Source organism: Rana temporaria, chromosome 6 (assembly GCF_905171775.1).
Source record: "Rana temporaria chromosome 6, aRanTem1.1, whole genome shotgun sequence".
NCBI lineage: Eukaryota > Metazoa > Chordata > Amphibia > Anura > Ranidae > Rana > Rana temporaria.
In genome coordinates, this window is record NC_053494.1 from 67,301,619 (window position 1) to 67,325,088 (window position 23,470).

Genomic DNA, 23,470 nt, shown 5'->3' on the forward strand with positions numbered 1-23,470 from the left:
GCCTTAAATGAAAAGTTTTTCAATAATTGACATACATATTCTTTGTATTTTATCTATGCACCCACCTCCTTTGGGCCATTGTTTATTTTGTTCGGTCCCTCATAAATAAGCATGGACACTAACAGTATTTCCTTATACCTGTAGTGCTCTGTCTGGGCCGTCTGAACTAATATATATGCCACTGAATCTGCTTTGCAGAAATAACCCGCCCTAGCCTAAGATGATTGGCTGCAAAGAGCACGTCTTCCAGATACTTACTACATGACCCATAAATTAATTTGCATCACTCACGCCCAGGTCCGTTATGATTGGCTGGGCGGATTTGCCCTAGTTTTGTGTAGTTCTTTACGTTCCTTTTTTTCTACACATACGTTTTTAATAACTCATTCTGGTTTGCAGAAATTGTTTACAAATAATTTCCCCCGCGATATAAGTGGCATATGCATCCAGTTTGCTGTTTTATTTTTGTTTTGAGACATAGTGCTCGATTAAAAGTGCAGTTGTATACTTGTCCACGGTTCCCTACTAGCCCCAAACGGCACAGCTGACGTCTGCCCCTCCTTCCGGTCCGGTGTGCACCTATCATGTCCGGAGGGCGGATTGCCCGCATCCAATAGCTGCCGCCGATGGGGTACAAAGGGATAGTGACAGCGCTGTGTAGCCACGCCCTCTGTCGAAGTCGGAAGTGACGAAACGCGTCAGGGCGTGGCTACAACAGCGCAACACGAAAGCCTTCCTGCGTTCCACAGCCATCCACCACTATACCAGCGTCAGAAGCACTCGTGCGGCCCCTGGTGTCTAGAGGATGGCGGCTACAGCAGAGATAACAGGCTTGCTTTTTGTTCATTCCTTTACTTTTTTTCTGTACGGGCAATTACATAGGGGGATTGATCTCCTTAGCAGTATATGGGGCATTTGTATAGCAATATTTCACTATCTTAGTGTTTTCTTTTGTTTACATGCAACATCACTGAGATTGACCGTCAGTTATTTGAAGAACAGTGGAAGGTGTGCCTGAGAGTTCAAACGTCCCTCTTGCAGGCTGTGGTAAGCCTGCATCTCAGAAGCGGGCACTCTCACAGTATTTGGTGATTGATTCTTGAATAGGGTGTAGGGTGCACTTTCACCTTATCTTTGATCACCCAGCACACCACTCCTGTATTCTTACTAGAAGCTCTAGTTAGGGCTACTCACTATAATAATTTTTACAGCGCTGTTTTATCATTTGAACCACGGTTCTATATTTATTTGATACTTTGTTTTATACTTGATAGGGTAATCGATGCAGGGGTCGAGATCACGACAATTTCGGACCACGCCCCTATAACTTTAAGAATTAGTATATCACTACAGCAAATAAATCCACCGGCGTGGAGATTAGATGAAAGTCTCCTTGAAGACGAAGAGGTTGCAGGGAGAATTCAAAAGGAACTAGAGTTCTATTTTAGGGAGAATGATACGGAGGGGATCTCAGGGGCATCCCTTTGGGACGCTCATAAAGCGTATGTAAGAGGGATCTGTATCGCTGAGGGAGCAAGGAAAAAGAAAGTACCAGGAAACTAAAAACTTTAACAGGAGAAATCTATAAATTAGAACAAGATCATAAAACACCGGGTCAAAAGAGAAACCCTCCACGCACTATCCCTTAAAAGAGATGAATATAGAGCACTCTCAGAGCAAGAAACAAGGAGACTACTTAACAGAAGGGACAGAGAAAGATACATCTGGGGGAACAAACCCAGTAAGCATTTAGCTAGAATGGTACAAAGAAAAAAAAAACAAATTATATTGAAAAGATACAAAAAAAGAATGGGGAATTGGCTAACTCAACGAGGGATATAGCCAAAGTTTTTAGAAACTCTTATCAAGATCTATATGCTGTCCAACAAAAGAAGTGGAACCCCAGAGAGAAAGAGGCCAAAATAAGAGCAATACTACAGAAAGCAAATTTACCTAAGATAGAAGCCCAAGTAACCGCAAAATTAGAAGTGCCTATAACTGAGGAGGAGGTGAGCATCGCTCTAAAAAACTCTGCCAAGGGGAAAAGGGTCCAGGTCCGGATGGCTTTACGACATTGTATCTGCAAAAGTTTGGCACCATTTTGATTCCTAGACTCTGACATTATTTTAATGGATTGGGGGTTGAATATGAGATGAGCCGGGAGGCATTGGAAGCAACAATTACTGTTTATAAAAAAAGAGGGAAAAGATAATACACTTTGCTCAGTCTTCCGGCCCATCTCATTATTAAATGCAGATACAAAGCTGTATGCAAAGATTCTGGCCGAACGCATGAAGGGGCTAATGACGACCATAGTGCACCCTGATCAGGTGGGCTTCATACCTGGTAGAGAGGGTAAGGACAATGGGGTTAGGGCTCTCCTTCTCCTGCGACAAATTAAAGATAGTGGATCCCCCGGTCTATTCCTGTCAGTTGACGCTGAAAAAGCGTTTGACAGGGTAGACTGGGGGTTCATGATTCAAACGCTAGAAGATATAGGCATAGGCCGGATGATGGTGAGGCAGATTAAAACGCTTTACCATCACCCATACGCCAGGATTAAAATCAATGGGTCCTTGTCCACTCCTCTAGAGATGAGGAATGGGACTAGGCAGGGGTGTCCACTGTCCCCTCTCCTCTTCGTTCTCTCGCTGGAACCTCTACTGGCAACGATACGTAATAATTCCGAGATTATGGGACCTAAAGTCAGGGATGAAGAGCACAAATTGGCCGCCTTCGCGGACGATATCCTATTTTTCATAAGTAGCCCCAGAAACACACTTCCGAATCTAATGAAAATTATTTTACAGTATGGCGAGGTCTCAAATTTTAAAATGAATGTATCCAAGACGGAGATCTTGAATGTCAATATTCCTAAGGAGGAAAAACTATACCTCCAAAAGACATTCAATTTCTCCTGGGGAAAAAAATAAATAAATTACCTTGGCATAAAACTCGTAAATTCTTTAAAGAAAATGTACAGAGTCAACTATATCCCTCTGCTAAATGAAATTAAACGAGAAATTAAAACTTTTTATCATCGGCCAATCTCATGGTTCGGTAGGATAAACGTCGTAAAAATGGTCTTGGTTCCAAAAATAATTTATAAATTTCAAATGGTCCCAGTAGCACTGCCACAGACGTTCATCAACATATTAAACTCCCTCCTGATGAATTGCATCTGGAAAAATAAACAGAGGATTTCTGCTCAAGTACTAAAACAGAATAAGAAAATGGGTGGACTTGCGGTCCCAGACATCAGAAAATATTACGATGCAACGGTACTCGCACGGGTTATAGAGTGGGCCAAAGAAAATCTAGACAAAAGATGGATTAAAATTGAAAGTGCACTTGCACGGGCACATCTGGGACAAATAATTTGGAATCCACCACAACATAGAACACTAGATACTGCTACACATGCAATAACATTTAATGCACTACGGGTCTGGGATAGACTTCACAAACAATTGAAATCAAAATTTAACTCCCCACCAATGGACCTTAAAGATAATGAATATTTTGCACCAGGGACTGAAGGGGTGGGAGGGAATTGGATTAAAAATAGAATACAGTTTAGGGATATAATTCACAAGGGTAAGATATTGGCACTCCATGAAATTAAAGCAAAGATAGAATCCATGAGGCTGGATGAATGGCGATATATGCAGTTGGCGCTTTTTATTAAGCGCCTCCCGCTACCTCTCCGACCACGTGAGGAGTATACATCGATTGAAAAACTCTGCATAACCGACAGTGCAAAAGGCAACATCTCTAAAATCTATAGGTTTTGGCTTAAAAGGGATGAGTTAGAAACCCCAAAATATATCCTAAAATGGGAAAGAGAACTGGAGGCACCTAGAGGGAATACGTCGGTAACAAGAATAATAAAAATGACCCATTCCTCTGCACTAGATGTAAGGACTGCTGAGATGAACTTCAAATGCTTAACGGGGTGGTATGCTACCCCAGATAAAACTAGTAAATATAGAGAAGGTCAGTCAGCAGAATGTTGGAGAGGGTGTACAGTAAAGGGGACAATGGCACACCTATGGTGGGACTGCCCGGTAATAAAAAACTATTGGAAAAAAATTCTGCCACTGATTAAGGTAATAACCAAGAAAGACATAATAGAAGACCCATGGGTAGCTCTGTTCCATGGTGGGGAAGAGAGCATAAAAGAATATAAAAGATCACTAACTCCCCATCTACTCAACGCAGGTAAACGTCTGATACCAAAAAAGTGGAGGGAAGCAGAAAGCCCACAAGTATGGGAGTGGATGGAGTCAGTGGAGGAGACCTACAGGATGGAGGAGTGGGAAGACGGGGCGGACGAGGAAAATGCCGATCACAGGGGTAAATGGGTAAATTGGTTCGAGTTAAAAAAAACTAGGGGATACATGGAAAATCTGAGGGAGATATAGAAAGTTCAAGTAGCACTTGGGACAAATTAGCAATAGTGGAGTCACGAGAGGGGGGGGTTAGGTGTGGGGGAAGGGGGGAGGGTCGCTGGAATCAATTTGTGTATTCCCTCATCATTGTCTCTGATTGAAAAATTCAAATTACCTCTTATAAAAATAGATAATATACATCTAATAATAATAATAAAAAAAAAAAAAAAAAAAAAAAGTTTAGTATGAACAATCAAAATAAAAAGGAAATGTATATCCGCAGATGATGCTAAAACTTCTTCGGAGACGATGGGGGACCATCTTCCACGAGAGTCACCAAGAAGGTTATTGACTGAGCGGGAGAAAAAAAAAAAAGTTCCTCTAGGTACAACCCCTCTCCCTGCATCATGCAGCTCAGGTTTTTTTCTGCCTAGCATAGGAGAGGACCTGGCTCTCGGTGGATTTTTTCTATTTTTTTTTTCTACTCTACTTTGATCCTGAGATCTATCAACTGCCGACGGGCTGGATCCCAGTCGGGTAAAAACGCCCCCTTCCCCCGCCATCTTCTAGGAGAAGTCCCTGGTACGCCGCTTTAGTGCAACTGGTGGCGGATGTTCCTTGGCGGCTGCCAATGCGAGAGGACCTCGTATCGCAAGGTCATACATTTCTTCCTGCTTGCCAGTCCCTGGTGACCATAGCCCGTCGGTTTCGATGCTTCCACCATGCTGAGGGCACGAAAGTCATCTCTTCGGATGATTAACCATCGCACTTGGAGGGCCTACGTCCCTAGGTGTGGAGATAGCGTGGCGTTCACGTACATATTCGGCTTCCAGGATCCTGCTGTTTTTGACAGTGTGGAGTGGTTAAGACTTGCTTTTCGCTCCATTTGAGGGGCAGATATCGGCCTTGGCTGGTTTTCTTCCCCGACTCTTGGTGGTTCATTCACTGGTGGGTGCGTTTGTCCAAGGGGTTCCACATGTAGCCCCTCCGGTCCAATCACTGCTGGCTTTGTGAGATTGAATCTGGTAACGGGGTGTTTTCAGAAACCACTTTTTTTTTTGAGAGATTTACATTGAGATTCCCCTTTAGGCGATTTCTTGGTGAGTAGCTTTCAGGTGGCTGTTACCTCTACCAGAGTGTTTTTGAGTGGACAGCCTTGTCTTGCAAGTCTCCCTACTTATTCATCCAAAAGGATAAGGCGGTGCTACCTCCCCAGGTTTTTTTTTTTTTTTTATCAAAATGTGGACATTGTGCCTCATCCTTGTGTCCTCGGCCGTTGCATTCCAAGAGGTTGCTTTCATTCCTTGGACTTGGTACGGCTCCGTTTCAGGAAGTCAGACTTACTGTTTGTGTCGGTGACAGGTCCAAAGGAAGGCCTGGCGGTCTCATCGGCCACCGTATCTCGGTGGATCAGACAGATTGTGTAATGCAGTTTTTTTTTTTCTGCCCTTAAAGGGCGGGCGCCTTCCCTTTTTCCTGTCCCAGCGCATTCATTCAGGGGGCGATGGGTGCCCCTGGATTTTCCGACGGCAAGCATTGGTCTCACGGGTGTGTAAGGCGGCGACCTGGTCGTCTGTTCACACTTTCACTAAGGTTTACTTGGTTTGACCAGCATGCGTCTGCGGATGCCTTCTTTGGCCTCAAGGTTTTGCAGGCTGTTTAAGGTTGCAACTCCTCTGTTGGGGAGCTCTATTTGGGTTGATGTTGGTTGGATTGCTGTTCCCACTCCTCGTTTTTGACACTGCTTGGGGACTTCCCAAATGTCAAGAATAAGATGCTGTGTCCGTCCATGAACAAAAGAGAAAATAGGATTTTTGTACTTTCTGTAAAAAACTTTTCTCTGAGTTCATGTACGGACACAGCACCCACCCCTCCTTTTTTATAGGTTTGTACTGCCTTTTGATGAACGGAGCTGCATGATGCAGGGAGAGGTGTTGTACCTTGTACAGTTTTGATGTATGTTTAACACTTAACATACTTTTCTGCCTAGTCCTCTCCTGATAGAAGGCAAATACCCTAATGTCAAAAATGAGATGCTATGTCCGTCCATGAACTCGGAGAAAAGGATTTTACGGTGAGTACAAAAATCCAAATTTTTTTTTTCGCGCAAAAGCTGTATTTTTGTCAGTCGGGACCCGCGGGAAGACCTTTCCAGGCCAACAAGGCTCCGTCTGGGGGACAGAAGCGTCCCTGGGTTTGCAAGCAAGACTAGCCTGCGAAAAAAACCTGCTACTGCATGAAGGTCTGCCCCCGCCTAACTCCTGGGTGGGGGGACGTTCAAGAATTTACAGGAACTAGAGGCTTTTTGCCCGGAGGAATGGGCAGCTTTACCATTTTTAAGATGCCTCATCCACAAAATACTTCAAGCTGTTATTGATGTTATAGGATGCAATACACAGTATTAAGAACGGGAGTATGTAAACATCTGTTTAGGGTCATTTTGGGTAGCTTCTGTTGCCATTATGATATAAAAAAGGGGTAAACACAGTTGATTGACAATAAATGGAGTCAGCCGAACACTAACCATGAGTGAAAGAAGTTTTTGTGTTTATCATTCATATTCTCTGAAAAATTTCTAAAATATCAAGTTTTGTGTGTGTATACATTTTTCGCACTAAATTGCCGTGTTTTTTTTTTTTTCTTCCTGCAAGGTAATGTTTTTTTGTTTTTTTTTTATAATGTGCTAGTATGCATTTCATATTTCATTATGTGAAACTTGAATGACAACGAAGCCCTCCAGCGATGCACTGTCACCACTGACAGGGCTTTCATCTTCACCCGGTCTTCATTCCGGGTTCACATCCTCCAGCCGTCTTATTGGCTGCCATGCACATCACTCCGGTGCATGGGCGCGGGAGCTGCTATTCACAGGACTCTGAAGGAGTAGGACATGCATGTTGTGCCCTCAGAGTGCCAGTGACATCGCTGGCCCCATATACAAGTATTTACTATACCTCTAGGTAAGCCTTAATATAGTCATGGGAGTTTACTCCCGTTTTTAAGGGTTGTTTTAAAACTTTTTTTTGGTGTTGATGTATTGAGCTGTGTTTAAGTCTTGTCAACTCATTTTGTTCATAATTTCATTTGGTCAGTATCTTTTGATATAGTTGTGGATGTGCTTCATTAAAAATGCCAAGCATAATTGAAACGATTTGAGAAAAATCTGCTTGTGTTTAATTTTTGGATTCTCTTCCTGCAGCCACCTACCAGTAGCGTAAATGATGGAAACAAAATTTGGCCCAATATTCCACCTCCAAGCACCCAGGTTGCTGCACTACCCTTGTGCAATGGGTGTGGAACACAGGGAAACATGAAGGATAAGCTTATCATGCGAACTAAGAATTTCTGTAAAGCATCACAAAATTGTGGTAAACATAATTTTTCATGTGTGTTTGTTTTGTCATTCTACGAGTAAAGTGAACCTTAAATGTGTCTTGTGGTTTTAATAAAGTTGCATTTTTGTAGGAGCCCCTGAGATGTCATCTGCTGGACAGGTGCAGGAAAATCTTCCCCCTATTGGTGTGTTTTGGGACATTGAAAACTGCTCTGTGCCCAGTGGTCGCTCAGCTGTAACTGTCGTGAAGAGAATTCGCGAACGTTTTTTCAAAGGTCACAGAGAGGCAGAATTCATCTGTGTCTGTGACATCAGTAAGGAAAACAAGGAAGTAATTGAGGAACTAAATAACTGTCAGGTAATAATAATATATTTTTATATATTTTTCTTTTTTTTTTATGACTATCCTAATCCTATGTCACCTTCTGATTAGTTATCACTTGGAGCTACAATGGAAATGTTTTCCACGCCAACATCCAGCTATTTTCCAGGTCAAATTGGAGATTCACTGAGTCAATATGTGGATTCTGCTTTTTTCCAATTTTTCTTCTGCTACATTAACCATAAAATTAAAACTGACATGTCATTCTACAAGGTGAAACGTCCTTGTGGTTATTTCTTTAAGAGGAGGTTGCATAACCAGAATCCTCAAGAGGCATAAGGTTCCATTAAAAGTTTTAATTCTCCCGATGGTCTCAGTGACCATCGGAATCTTGGTCCCCTCCCCGACTAAGGCCCTTCTCTCTCAATTGCTCAGTTTGGCCAGGTGGCCCACTCTAGGATGGTTCCAAGCTGCTTCCATTTACAGATTGACACCACTGTGCTCATTGGTACCTTCAATGCTGCAAAATTTTTTTTTTCGGTGCCTCGATACAAATCTGTCAACAGACAATTCCTTGGACTTCAAGGCTTGGTTTGTTCTGACATGCACTGTTAACTGTGGGACCTTTGCTAGACAGGTGTGTGCCTTTCCTAATCATGTCCAATCCAACTGAATTTACCTCTCGGGCTGGGTTCACACTGGTACGACAAATGCTCTGCCATTGGGAGCACAAGTCACGTGTATAAATGAATGGTTCCCTATGAGAGCCATCTTAACACAAGTCGATCCGACTTTGAAAAAGTTTCCTGCACTACTTTGGCCTGACTTTGATCCTCTCTCAGTCAATTGAATCTCATTAAAGTTGGATCATAGAATTAACTGATCTGACTTGGGGGTGGGATGCTTTGGGTCTCACTCGTCCCCACCCCCTTTCTTTACCTGCCGGGTTGCATGCTCAGATAAGGGTCTGGTATGAATTGTGGGGGGAAACAAAGGGTCGTGTATATATGTGTGTGTGTGTGTGTGTGTGTGTGTGTGTATAGATAGATAGATAGATAGATAGCCGAGGGGTTATCCTTAAAGATTCATACCAGATACAGTGCCTGGTATTGTCGGACTTCAAGTAGCAGGGTAAAGTTGGATCTGCATTCGTATGACTGTCATGTGTTACCAGTGTGAACCCAGCCTCAGGGGTAATCGGTTGAAACCAGGGCCGAAACTAATCGATTATGAAATCGATTACTATTTTCATAATCTGTTAATCGGCCAGTAACATAATAGGGTTACAAAAATAAACTAAAATTGGCCCTTTTTTTTGGTTCAATATACTTCAATGGAGAAGCTGCAATAAAGCATGTAATGCATTTTTGCAGCAATTTGTGTGTGTGTTTTTTTTGTGGTTTTTTTTTTTGTGTTTTTTTTTTTGTTTTTTTTTAACGAAACTGCATAGGTTTACATTGAGCCTTATGCTGGCCACATGGGTCAATTTTCAGGCGAATATTAATACGAAAAATCTTTGTACATTCGCTAAATGAAAACATTGTGTGTTGAAATTTTTCACTTGCTTTTAACATTGTTTTAAAATGAATGTAATTTCTGACCTAAACACATTACATAATTCCTTTGACCAAGAAGTTTTCCATTTCTGATATTTACCAGATTCATCCTCTCTAAGTGCTCTTTCACACTGGTGGACCGTATGTCCGTTTTTCCATCCATCTGTGTATGGATGAAAAAGGGACATACCGTACATTGGTCCCTATGAGATTGCGGGTGTCGGCGGATAAACATCCGCTGACACCCGATCTTACCCGGCTCTGCTATGCTTCGATTCTGCAGACAGAGGAAAACCCTATTTTTCCATCTGTGATCGGGTGAACACTGACAGGCGGTCTGTGTTCATCCGATCCCCCCCCCCCCCCCCGGGGGAGAGCGGAGAAAAAACAGGGCGGTCCCAGCACAGTGGCAAGTGGAGGTTCACGGGGCGGATCATCACTGATCCGCCCGGTATAAAAGAGCCCTAATAGTATATACAGTATATCTAATCTGTTCTCAGAGTGAATTAGAGATTTTGCTCCCTGACCATATAGTTGGTTATTTTATATTTAACACTGCATAGAGATATTTAAGAATAAATTGCCTTTTTTTTTTTTTTTTATACTTTTACATATTAACACAATTATACACCACTTTTTTTTTTTTTTTAGGTTAATAGATTAATCGATTAGTTGGCCGATTATTGTTTTGATCGATTATGAAAAAAAATTGTTGGTTGCAGTCCTAGTTGAAACGGGATGCATCTGAACTCAATTGAGTGTCATGGCAATAGCTGTTAATGTGTGTGTGTGTGTGTGTGTGTGTGTGGTTTTATTAAAAATAAATACATTTGCAAAGATTTCAAACCAACTTCACATTGTCATTATGGGATATTGTTTGTAGAATTTTGAGGAAAATAATTTTAAAGTGAAGTTGCACCCAAAAATGAAAGTTCTGCTTTTCAGAATCCTCCCCCTCCGGTGTCACATTTGGCATCTTTCGGGGGGAGGAGGGAGCAGATGCCTGTGTAATCCAGGTATTTGCTCCCACTTCTGGGCATAGGTCGCCACGTCACCCATTTCTCTCCCCTGTCTTCTGGCAGTTGCACACAGGTCCCAGAAGACAGCAGGGACCAGTGGGATCACGCATCGTGACTCGCGCATGCGCAGTTGGGAAAGAAGTAAGTGAAGCCACAAGGCCTCACTTCCTTGATTCCTTTACCGAAGATGGTGGCATCTCCACCCGAGAGCTGAGGGACAGATCGGCTTCGGGTGCCCTGGACAGGTAAGTGTCCTAATATTAAAAGTAAGTCGGGTGCAGTATTTGTAGCTGCTGACTTTTACATTTTATTTATGTTTTTTTTCCCGGTACAACTCCACTTTAATCCATTTTGGAATAAGGCTGTAATGCAACAACAAAATGTGGAAAAAGCAAAACGCTGTGAATATTTTTGGATGCACTGTATCTAGGTTTTTTTTCATGTTTTTCAGTTGGCATGTCATGCATTTTGATATTGGACTATACATCATACTAGTTTTAAATTTTAAATAGTTGTTTAATGTACAAACCACCTCCGAATGACAGATGTCAAATGAGTTGAGGTAATTTTTTTTTGTTTACTTGTCAATCTAACAGGTAACAGTTGCCCACATCAATGCTACAGCAAAGAACGCTGCAGATGATAAACTCCGACAGAGTTTAAGGAGGTTTGCAGATACCCACACTTCTCCAGCAACTGTGGTTTTGGTTTCCAGTAAGTAATTCCCATTTTATAAATGCATGTCTTATTACTTTGCATCTGTCAGTCCCAGTTGCGGACTGACCATTCGGGCACTGCCCAAGGGCCATTAGGGTGATCCCATGAGCGGCTCAGTCTACCCCTGAATGTGCCCACAGCTTATCATGCAGGATAGGGGACGTTTTATGCACCGCAGAGGCAGTGAGCTATGTCATCCCTGCCTGCAGTTGATGAGGTTAAATAAGAGCTGGAGGCTGCAGAGTGAGGACAGTGGAGTCATGTCTGAGATGGCCACCTGACCTGCCTTGTGTACATCAGCAGGTCAGTGTGTCATCACTGCAGTTTTGTGTGTGTGTGTGTGTGTGTGTGTGTATATTACATTGGTGGTCAGTGGGAAGAATGCCACCTTATATTGGTTGGTCAGTTAAAATGCTATAAAGTAAATAAAAATTATAAAAATAAATGTAAAGCATGCCCATGACCCTCCCGCACTAGCTCTATATGAAAAGCTTTATGTAGGCTTTTTGTAACATGCTGGACAGAGCTTTTTATATTTTTTTTCATTAAACTTTTTTTTAGCTGTGAAGACATTTGCACCTGTTATACTGTGTTAATTTATGAAATCGTTAATTGTGGAAATATACCATGGTTGCACTTTTTAATGCAAGTGTGTATGTATGTATGTATGTGTGTGTGTGTGTATATATATATATATATATATATATATATATATATATATATATATATATATATATATATATATATATTAGGGTTGTCCCGATACCGATACTAGTATCGGTATCGGGACCGATACTGAGCATTTGCGCGAGTACTTGTACTCGCGCAAATGCTCCCGATGCTTAACCCGATACTTTTTTTTTTTTTAAGTGACGAGTGGGGGCGGAGAGCGGGGTTTAAAAGGGGCGGAGAGCGTGCTAAGAGGGGCGGAGAGCAGGACTCACTGTGGCGCTGTATGGGTTCCCGTGATTGTGCGGATGCTCCTGAGCACTGAATGTCCCTGGATCCATGTGTGCAGGGTATGCGTTCGCCCCATGGTGAAGTGTCCTTTCCATGTAATCTCCGAGCAGCGAGCACCATATAGTGCAGCTGTCGGAGGATGAGTTCCTGCAGAGTGCAGACAGCAGACTGAGTAGCGGCGGGTGAGGGGTCCTGTGACATTGTACAGGCTCTTGCCGGTACAAGCGTCCCCTCGTACACCAGAGAGGCCGCAGTGCAGTGAACAGAGGTGGGGGAGGTTATTATCTTTAGCAGCGGAGAGCTGGTGGAGGAAGCATTCATCATGCAGCAGTGACACCGAGCAGGTCTGTTGTGCAAGTTACAACACAGTAACAAGTGGATACAGGGGTTGGGGGCATGGCTTACTGTGTGCTGTATTGGTCATGAATGAGATGTGTGCTCTATTGGTCATGAGTGAGATCTGCAGGATTTACACACACACCAACCCCCTCCCCATCAGCTGTCAAAGAGGGATCCATTCCTCGATCCTAGACATAACACTACAAGGCAGCTCTCCTCCACTTCTACAGCCAGGATCCATGCAGGAGAAGACACACAAAGCACATACAATGCACACACATGACACATGTTACACACACACACACTACACATGTTACACACACACATGTTAATGTTACACACACACACACAATACATGTTACACAATACACGTTACACACACACAATACACATGTTGCACACACAATACACATGTTGCACACACAATACATGTTACACCCACACAATACACATGTTACACCCACACAATACACATGTTACACCCACACAATACATGTTATTAGCGTTGTCCCGATACCGTTACTAGTATCGGGACCGATACTGAGCATTTGTGCGAGTACTTGTACTCGCGCAAATGTCCCGATGCTTCACCCGGTACTTTTTTTTTTTTAAAGTGACGAGTGGGGGCTGAGAATGGGCGGAGAGCAGGATGGACAGCAGAGCAGTCCTCGGCAAGTAAAATTAGCCAGTGCCACTTATCAGTGCCATGTACCAGTGCCCACAAGTGCCACCTATCAGTGCCAGCCACCTGTCAGTGCCGCCTATCAGTCCCCATCTGTCACATGACATTAAAAAAAAAAAAAAAGTATCGGTATTCGGTATCGGCGAGTACTTGGAAAAAAGTATCGGTACTTGTACTCGGTCTTAAAAAAGTGGTATCGGGACAACCCTAATATATATATATATATATATATATATATATATAAATTTTTTTTTTTCTTCTACAGCGGAACCTCGGATTGCAAGCATAATCCGTTCCAGGAGAATGCTTGTAATCCAAAGTGCTCACATATCAAAGTGAGTTTCCCCATTGAAGTCAATTGAAACGAAAATAATTTGTTCCGGGTGTGTCTTGATTGACCCACACAAAGTCTCGATGTCTTGTGGTCAGGATAACGGGGGGAAGGGGGCCCCAGGATCTCCTATTGCCCAGGGGCTTCATGAGTTGTCAGTCTGCCCCTGGTCAGTCCATGTAATTTTATTATACTATACAGTCATGGCTAAAATTGTTGGCACCCCAGAAATTTTTCTGGAAAATCAGAGGCGTGGATGGTGTCCGTGTCCTTCTTCTTTTTTTTTTTTGCCCTGTTGGGGGCTTTGGAATGAAATTGGGGGTCTTAGTAGACCCTTGATATCTCCCCTTTTGAGACAGAGAAAGGGACAAAGGACACAGATTCCCCAGTACCTTTCTCAGCTGCACTGAAAATGAATGGACAGGAGACAGCAGCTCCTCTCCGTTCATAAACTGAAGCATCGTAAACACAGGTTACGATGTTTCAGTTGTATGAATGGACAGAGTCAGTGATCACTACCTCCGCCCCCTCTGTCAGGATCAAGAGTGGAGGTGGATATGGAGGGGGAGAGCAGCAGCATGGAGGGGGGACACGGAGCGCGGAGGGGGAGTGCAGAAAAACGGAGGAGGACAGCGGCAGCACGGATGGGGGAACTGGAGGAGTATACAGGGACAGTCGGGTATTAGGTGAAGCATGATCGGGGCATTTTCCCTGAGTACTTGTGGAAATGCTTGGTATCGGTACCGATACTAGTATCTGTATCAGGACAACCCTAGTTTTCAGTAAACAGAATGATGTGCTTTACCAAAAAGCTCTATCTTGGTCTCATCTGTCCACAAGACGTTTTCCCAAAAGGATTTTGGCTTACTCAATTACATTTTGGCAAATTGTAGTCTTGCTTTTTAATGTCTGTCAGCAGTGGGTTCCTTCTGGGTCTCCTGCCACAGCATTTAATTTCATTTAAATGTCGACAGATAGTTCGCGCTGACACTGATGCTCCCTGTGCCTGCAGGACAGCTTGAATTTCTTTGGGGCTGCTTAGCCACCATCCGGACTATCCTGCGTTGCAACCTTTCATAAATGTTTCACTTCCGTCCATGCCCAGAAAGATCAGCTACAATGCCATGGGTTGCAAACTTCTTGATAATGTTGCGCACTGTGGACAAAGGCAAATCTAGATCTCTGGAGATGGACTTGTAACCTTGAAATTGTTGATATTTTTCCACAATTTTGGTTCTTAAGTCCACAGTTCTCTTCTTCTTTCTGTTGTCCATGCTTGGTGTGACACAAAATACAAAAGACTAAGTGAACTTCTCTCTTTTTTATCTTATTTATGCACAATTTTGAAAGGGTGCCAAGAATTTTGAGCAGCCTATTTTTGGGGTTTTGTGTGACATTATGTCCAATTTTTGCTTTTTTTGTTTTTTTCCAATACACACAAAGGAAATAAACATGTGTACAGCAAAACATGTGTTACTGCAAAACTTTTCTGTGAGAAATACTTGTTTTTCTGGAAAAATATCTGGGGTGCCGACAATTTTGGCCATGACTGTATAATATGATTTGTTTTATTTCTGTCATCCATCTAACTGGAAGCTTGATTTGACATGTGAAACACACTGCAATGCAAAATTTATGAAACCTAGCGTGTGTGTGTTAATGTTGAGGGCAAACTATCAGGAAAGAATGCAAACTTCCTGACAATTCTGACACATCAGTTAAGTAATGGAAGGTCAAGGAAATGATCCGTTTTGACTTTTTTTTTTTGCTTTGGTTTTCTAGCTGATGTCAATTTTGCTCTTGAATTGAGTGACCTGCGTCACAGGCATGGCTTCCATATAATACTTGTACATAAGAATCAAGCCTCTGAAGCGTTGCTTCACCATGCTCATGAACTTATTCGCTTTGAAGAGTTTATCTCTAACCTTCCACCCAGGTTACCCCTCAAACCACAGGTAAGTTTTTTTTTTTTTTTTTTTTTTTTTGTACTACCCAAGGTTGTACATGAGTATCTATCTTCTTTCTTGATGCTGTTCAAATTTAGGCAAGGAAAATAATTTGAGGGATATTCATTTTGAATTCTCTGCAGCCCTAAATGTTAGCATTTGTACCAGATAATTTGTTGCCACACCAAATGTTTAGTACAGGTTTTTTTTTTTGCTAATTTTTAAAGTGGTTGTAAACCCACTTTTTTTACTTTTACCTACAGGTAAGCCTATAACAAGGCTTACCTGTAGGTAAGGAGAATATCTCCTAAACCTGCACGGTTTAGGAGATATTCCCCTCGCAATGCGCCGCGGCGGTGCATATTAGCTCATTATGACTTTTGCCTTACAGGAGAAAAAAAAATTTCCTAAACCTGCACGGTTTAGGAGATATTCCCCTCGCAATGCGCCGCGGCGGTGCATATTAGCTCATTATGACTTTTGCCTTACAGGAGAAAAAAAAATTTGATGCGGGTTTACAACCGCTTTAAGGGCTTGAAATAAGATGCAACTAGTATGGCAATTGTAACAATATAGGCTGCAACATAATAGTTTTTTCTTTTTTCCATACATCATGGAACACATTCGTGCTAATCATTACCTGCTGGTTTATACTCCTCTCCAGGTAAATGGACACTGGTAAACCACAGGAATTGATCCCCTATATAACCCCTCCCATATAGGAAGTACTTCAGTGTTTTTTTTTTTTCGTTCATTGACAGACACAGCCTTCCTCAGAACCATGGGGTTAGATCGCCCCCTACAGGAGTAGGACACTAGGCAGAAAAAAATACTTAGCTACGCCCATGAGCAGTCCTAGGTGATATACACCCCCCTCTGCTATAGGCCTTCAGATTTTTTTTTTCTGGCTAGTCCAGGACCTAGTTCCCTGCTGGGATCTCTAGTCCTGGCAATTATTTACTTTCTGGGATTTTGCCTATGAGATCTAAAATCAGGCTGGACATTCGATCCAGTGGTCACTCCTGTCTGGCCAGTGAGCGCGTGCAGATGGCAGCTATGCGCTAGGTCGGCTGCAACATAGCCCACTGAATGGGGGCTGGCCCTGCGAGTTAAATGTCTCACGATCTTGCATACGGCCGGGTCTCAGCTCGAGTCGCAGAGTCCCTCATGGCTGACAGCCCCCCCACTTCAGTGGCGAGGAGGTTCTGTCTGGATTGGTGACCACTTGGTCCTGGTATGGGGAATAAATGTCCCCCTCTCCCCTTTTTAGGGTTTTTTTTGTTTCAGACACAGGCCAAGGCTTTTTTCCCCTTCATATGGGGTAGAAGTGTGCCATTGGTGGGTCCTGGGGGACAGGGCTGACTACTGGTGGGCTGGGGATGAGTTTCCGCCTCTAGGCGCTGTGCTTACCGGGGGGGGTAGAGACACTGGGTCCGGTGGCCAGATCCTCGTTATCATCCTGGGAGGCTACAGGGTTCTCTGGCGAACACTTCTTGTTCGCCAGATTTGGAATTTATGCTGGTGAAGTGTAGACCTTTTTATTTACCCAGAGAATTTACAGTGGTGATCATTATTGCAGTGTATATATACCGCCAGATTCGGATACTGCAGTGGCTCTTGATATTTTGTCAAATCTCATAGGCAAGTATAAACGTGCACATCCTAATGGGGTTTTGGTAGTTGCAGGTGATTTCAATAAAGTGAAGAGGTGAAAATATATTGGATATGGTGTATTCCAATATTAAGCAGGCCTACAGAGCCATTCCACTATCCCATCTGGGTCAGTCAGACCACCTTCCTTGATTCCTTATTCCAGCATATATTCCTATTGGGCAGAAAATCGCTCCAGAGTGGAAAATAATAAGCAGAATTTGGCAAGAGGGCTCTGTCTTGCAGCTACAGGATTGTTTAGAAAGATCAAATTTGAGCAACAGGATTTAGATATGTATACAGAAACGGTTCTGGACTATATAAAAACTTGTGTGGACAATGATACTGAGGATAAACTCATTTGGGTCTTTTTAAATCGGAAACCCTGGATGACAAGGGAAATAGAGTTTACTTAGGAAACGGAATGGAGCATTCAGGGTGATAAAGCAATATATAGTATTGCGAGAGCTAATCTAAAAAGAGGCATAAAAGAAGCCAAATTGGCCTATAAAGAAAATCGAGGACTATTTTGATGGAAACGATTGCACCACCTGCAAGACAAAGGCATAATGAGCTAGTATGCATAGAATACTAGCTCATTATGTAATACTTATTTCAGATCGAAGCCCCCGTGGCCGCCCTTGTTCACCGCTCGGGTGTCTGACATCTCTCCCGGGTGTTACTTCTGGGTATCGCAGCTGCAACGCTGTGATTGGCCAGAGCTGCGATGACGTCGCCCATGCGCGTGGGAGCCGCCAGTCATGGCATGATCGCCGTTGCCTAAGTGCGCCTGCGCCGTTGTTTACAGCACATGTGCCATAGACATTGGTGCCCGTGATTTTTGTAAGTATCTTCTAACCCGTGGAGGTTTAGAAGATATTTCAAGCACCTACAGGTAAGCCTTAATCTAGGCTTACCTGTAGGCAAAGTGGTTGTAAAGGGTTTACAACCACTTTAAATAGGTTATTCGCACGGTTTGAAGTTGTGTTGCCAAACCAGGATAATGGGGTGTCCTTTAGGTTCTGAAAACTGTACACTCACTATAAAGGAATGAGGTGAGGCAGGTGTTTAAGGCTACAAATGCGAGGAAATTGGGTCCAGATGGAATCCCTGGGAGAGTAGTTAAGGCCTGTACTGATCAATTAGCTGGAGTCTTTGCCAAGATCTTTAATCGATCACCATCATCTGCTGTTCCGGCATGTTTAAAATCAGCCACTATTATTCCAATTCCCAAAAAGTCAACTGTGGGAAGTTTAGACGATTATAGACCAATAGCACTGACCTCAGTACTAATGAAGTGCTTTGAGAGGTTGGTCTTGAAATGTATCAAAACTAGATTACCGGGTAGTTTACAGCCTCATCAGTTTGCGTATAGGGCAAATAGAAGCACAGAAGATGTGATGGCTTTAGCACTGCATGGGCCACTTGGACATATGTAGTTTCCCGAATGCTGCATAAGGATGTTTTATTGATTACAGCTCTGCCTTTTTAATACCATCATTACAGATTGTTTTAAAAAATGCAAAAATTGGATTAACCGCCCTTTTTTGGATAAGGGATTTTTTTGGTCCATAACTCACAGGTGGTCAAATTTGGTAAGTTGTACAGGTGGATAAGTACTGGAGCACCGCAGGGTTGTGTTAAGTCCCCTGCTATAGACCTATGACTGCACCCCCTGTTATAAGACCAATAGTGTAGTTGTTTGCCGATGACACTACAGTAATCTGTTGTATCACTGGAGATGATGAGTAGCATTACAGGAGTGAGGCTGAAAGGATCGTGGAATGGTGTACATTGAATAACCTGATCCTAAACACAGGAAAAACAAAGGAACTTTTTGTAGATTTCAGAAGGAACAGGCCTAAGCCAGCACCGCTTTTTAGTAAAAACGTGTGCGTGGACCGGATCTCTTACCTTTAAATTTTTGGGAACATGCATTTCTGAAAACTTATCGTGGACAATCAATGTTAAAGCCATTATTAACCACTTTGAAAAATCAAGAGAATCCGCGCTAAGGGTAAATGATGAAAAGCTGCTGCCTAAAATGATGAAACAAGAGAGGGAATGTGGCGCTGCTATTAGCGATCAGAGGGTCAAATGTAAAGAATGTGTGTTCCCAAAGACAATGTGTCTGTCGGGTGACCTATGATAGGGCTAAGTCCAATGGTATATGGACACCCTGTGAACACCCACTAAGCAAAAACTGGTAAAAATTTGATTAAATGTGTGCCAAAAGATGGCTAAGCCTGGACCACCAGCCTCCGCTGGTTTCCAGGTAACATGTGCAAAGAAAAAGATATATGATAAAAAAAGTGGAAAATATATATATATATTTAGAAATTTGTGTGTGGTCAGGATCCTGTGCAGGCCAGCAGGTAGCTGGATATGCCTGTACCGTGTGTGATCAAAGCTGTGTAACAAACTCCCCAATATAACTATAGGCTATTAATTCCTAATGCCTCCCAAAAACCATGAGGCATAATCCAGCGCTATATTAATGCGAACAAACACAAAAAAATATATTTATATAAAATAAATAGTGATTGCCAAATAATGGCTACGCCTGGATCACCAGCCTCCGTTGGTTTCCAGGTATCATGTGGAAAAAATATATATTAAAAAATGCGTTCCTGTGTATGTGGTCAGGATCCTGTGCAGGCCAGCAAGTAGCTGGATATGGCTGCAACTGTGTGTAATCAATAATAAGTGACAAACACCCTAATATAACTCTAGGCTATCAGTTCTCAAGGTCTCCCAAGTAACCAAAAAGCATAATCCAGCGCTATAATATTGCAAGCAAACACAGAAAATTTATAAAAGGTGCAAATAAAAAGTCCTGGTAATAATAGCACAAATAATGGTGAAAAGTCTATTCTCAATCCTCAAGAGAATCTACTCCACAACTGTAAGGACAGAAATGAGTGGATATACACTACGGATGCCACTAATCCATATTAATCTGGTAATGAAACTTGCAAAGATAAATGGGCCAGGGTTCAAAATACACAGATGCAATCACTGATAGGCTTTTGACAGGTAGTGATGAAGTGACTTAGTGCCGGTCTCACGCAGTCCAATAGTAGGTGACTTTTGTGCTCCCCCCTCATAGGTCCCCACTCACCATATGTAGCTACCCCAGATGGGGTGAAAGGCAGTTGGTGATGGTACCTTGCTTCCTCTTGTTGCACAGTGCTCTCTATTGGATTACAAGCGGTGTCTGCCCTCCGTGCGGCTTCTCAGAGACAAAAAGGGAGTGTCTCTGGCGGCGGTTGTGCAATATGTCACTCAAATGAAAAAAATTAAATACACATAGTGTAATATGTATAAAAAAGGCTCCAAAGGATAATTTATTTAAATAAAAAATAAAAATGACAGGTTGTGGTTCCAGATAACACTGGGTCCCACCAGATAGAACAGAGATATGCAGAGCTGGCCGTCTGTCCCGTGCGGGCTGTAGTTAGTAACAGCTGACCGCGCCGCTGTTTTCCTCCACAGCCCTCAGTGTCGGCTGGGACGTTTGGCGAGCGTGCGTAGGAACGTACTTGCGTATAGGTCAACTGACGCGTTTTGTCATGTGACTTTCTCAAAGGTGATGCAAGCACCGCACGTACGTAACCTTATACACCGTGGCAGGTGTGTCCCTCCTCCCGGGGGAAGGATTTATTAATTTGAATTGGGCTGGGGATTTGTTGGTTCCCGTGGATGTGGGGGACCCTCCCTCCATTAACCCTTGGTAATGCCAAAACTAGGAATTGGGACAAACACATACCGCTGTCTAAGATAATAAAATACAATTCATGGCATACATAATTGAATTCAAAGGAAGGTGGAAACCCCTGCTAAAATAAAAATCTGTTATTTATACAATTATTACATTTGGTGGCTAAAAGATATATTATATCAGTAGAAACCATCACAAAAAAATATATGTAAATAAAACCAGTTTGGTGTTATCCTGTATGAAGACATGCAAGCATAGGGCTATAGGATCCTGCGAAAAAACTTGTAGACATATGGCTGTGGGATGGATATGTCGAATAGCATACCCAATCCACAGCATAATAGGACCCAAGAGGGACCAATGTCCAATGAGGATTAGCAGGAATCTAATCAAAACAAGATATCCCCTATGTGACTTTGGGTCTATATGACTATAGAAAAAATATATATAAATTCTTAAGACGATCCTAAAATCATGGATTCCCCAAACAAGGAGTATCCCTTTAGAGAAACATGTATACTTTAATTAATTTATACGTAAACAAATAAATTAAATTAGTGAAATGCGAATCTCTAAAAACCTCCCTATCGGATACCAGATAGGATAAAAAACCTGAAGAAATGGCGTCAAGGTAATATGATTAGAGGGTCCGTATATGTGTAAAGATTAACCATTGAAAACTAGTTTGTTGGGTTTCATGAGGAGTGGTATAAGGCATATACAAGGAAGTAACTGATACCCTGTGTCTAGCATGGAGCTGGAGTGGGTCCTTCGGATCTTCCCTAAAGGAGGGGCATAGTGGTGGTAAAAAGGGTGGAGAAGGGTCAATAAATTGTTGTAAATTAGAAATTTGAAATAAAGCAGTTGAGGTCGATATCCAGGTTGAGGCCTGGGGCTAGGGACCCCAACCTGTGTATCCAGCGGGTCTCATTTTGTGAGACCTGGATCTTCTTGTTGTCCCCCCCCCCCCTCCCTCCAGTGGTCTTTAATGATATCGACCCCATAGAAGGTAAGGCAAGATGGATCTTTGTGGTGCATTTCTTTGAAGTGTCTGGAAAGACTGTTTTGGGAATCCCTTACGGATATTTTTAATGTGTTGTCTTATTCTAACGCGTAAGGGTCTGGTGGTACGACCAACATATTGGAGCCTGCAGGGACATTCTATAACCTAAGTCACATGTGTACTGTTACATGTGATTAATTCTTTGATATGGAATTCTGTTAAACACATGAGACTTGAACGTTGTTCTTCTTCGAGGCTATGGTCTATTGGTTTTGCAGGGAAGGCACCTTTGACATCTATAGAACCTTTTGAGTTCTGGACCGATGTTCACCTGTGTTGGGGGGTCAAGTACATTCTCAGTGTGGGTGCCTTACGGTAGATGAACCTTGGTTGTTTTGGCAGTAATGTGGCTAGGGTTCTGTCCTCCTTCAAGATGGGCCAGTATTTGTTTTAAATTCGTTCCAGTTGTTGGTATTGGTTACTATATTCTGTGATAAAGGCTAGGTCCATAGATGATGTTTGATGTGGCTTTATGTTAAGCAAAGCTCCCCTATCCATGTCTCGAATGTTCTCTTCCAGTTTGGACAATAGGTCTTGTTTATAACCCTTTTCTCTAAATCTCTTAATGAGAACATCAGCCTGAATATCAATCTTCCACCCGGTGGCAGTTTCTCCTTATTCTTAACAATTGCCCTTTGGGTATGTTTCCTATCCACTTCGGGTGGTGGCAACTGGACGTGGGTATGTACCCGTTTTGGTCTGTCTTCTTGAAGGTTTTTGTGCATAGTTCACCTCCTATCCTTAAAAATTTGGAGATCCAGATAGTCAATATTCTGTGTATGCCATTTGCCTGTAAAAGTTATGCCGTGTCTGTTGTTGCATAAAACTTTCCAGGGATTCAGCTGTTCCGTTCCATAAAATTATTGGGTCATCAATGTACCATCTATAGAGTTTAAGTTGGGGTATTTTCTTGTAATATATGTATTCCTCCTCCCACATGTCCATAAATAGGTTTACTACACTAGGAGCGTAGCGTGCCCCCATAGCTACTCCTTTCTTCTGTACATAGAACTCCTTTTTGTACCAGAAATGGTTGTTCTCCATGGCCATTTTAAGTCCCTCCAAGATGAACGCGATTTGTTCTGGTCTCATCTCTGTCATCTCCTTTTAGACCAGGGATATGCAATTAGCGGACCTCCAGATGTTGCAAAACTACAAATCCCATCATGCCTCTGCCTCTGGGTGTCATGCTCGTGGCTGTCAGAGCCTTGCTATGCCTCATGGGATTTGTAGTTCTGCAACAGCTGGAGGTCCGCTAATTGCATATCCCCGTTTTAGACCATCTGGTTGTCTGATACTGGTGTATAAGGAGTCTACATCAATAGTAGCCAATAAAAGATTTTCTGTGTCCGTGATGCCCTGGAGTTCCACCATTAGCTGCGTGCTATCTTTTAAGTGGGATCTTCCTTTGGTCACTAAGGGTTTTAAGAACTGGTCTA

At 42.6% G+C, this 23,470-nt stretch overlaps 1 protein-coding gene across 4 annotated transcripts in view; it reads left to right on the plus strand.

Annotated features, from left to right (window-relative positions):
- The window catches only part of MARF1 (meiosis regulator and mRNA stability factor 1), a 444,629-nt gene that overhangs the window by 75,581 nt on the left and 345,578 nt on the right, over positions 1–23,470 (plus strand). For all 4 annotated transcript variants that reach the window (XM_040356921.1, XM_040356923.1, XM_040356922.1 and 1 more), the window contains exons 4-7: positions 7,591–7,759; positions 7,857–8,083; positions 11,219–11,336; positions 15,434–15,606. In XM_040356921.1, the coding sequence (XP_040212855.1) occupies positions 7,591–7,759; positions 7,857–8,083; positions 11,219–11,336; positions 15,434–15,606 (687 nt within the window). The remainder of the gene's footprint in view (positions 1–7,590; positions 7,760–7,856; positions 8,084–11,218; positions 11,337–15,433; positions 15,607–23,470) is intronic.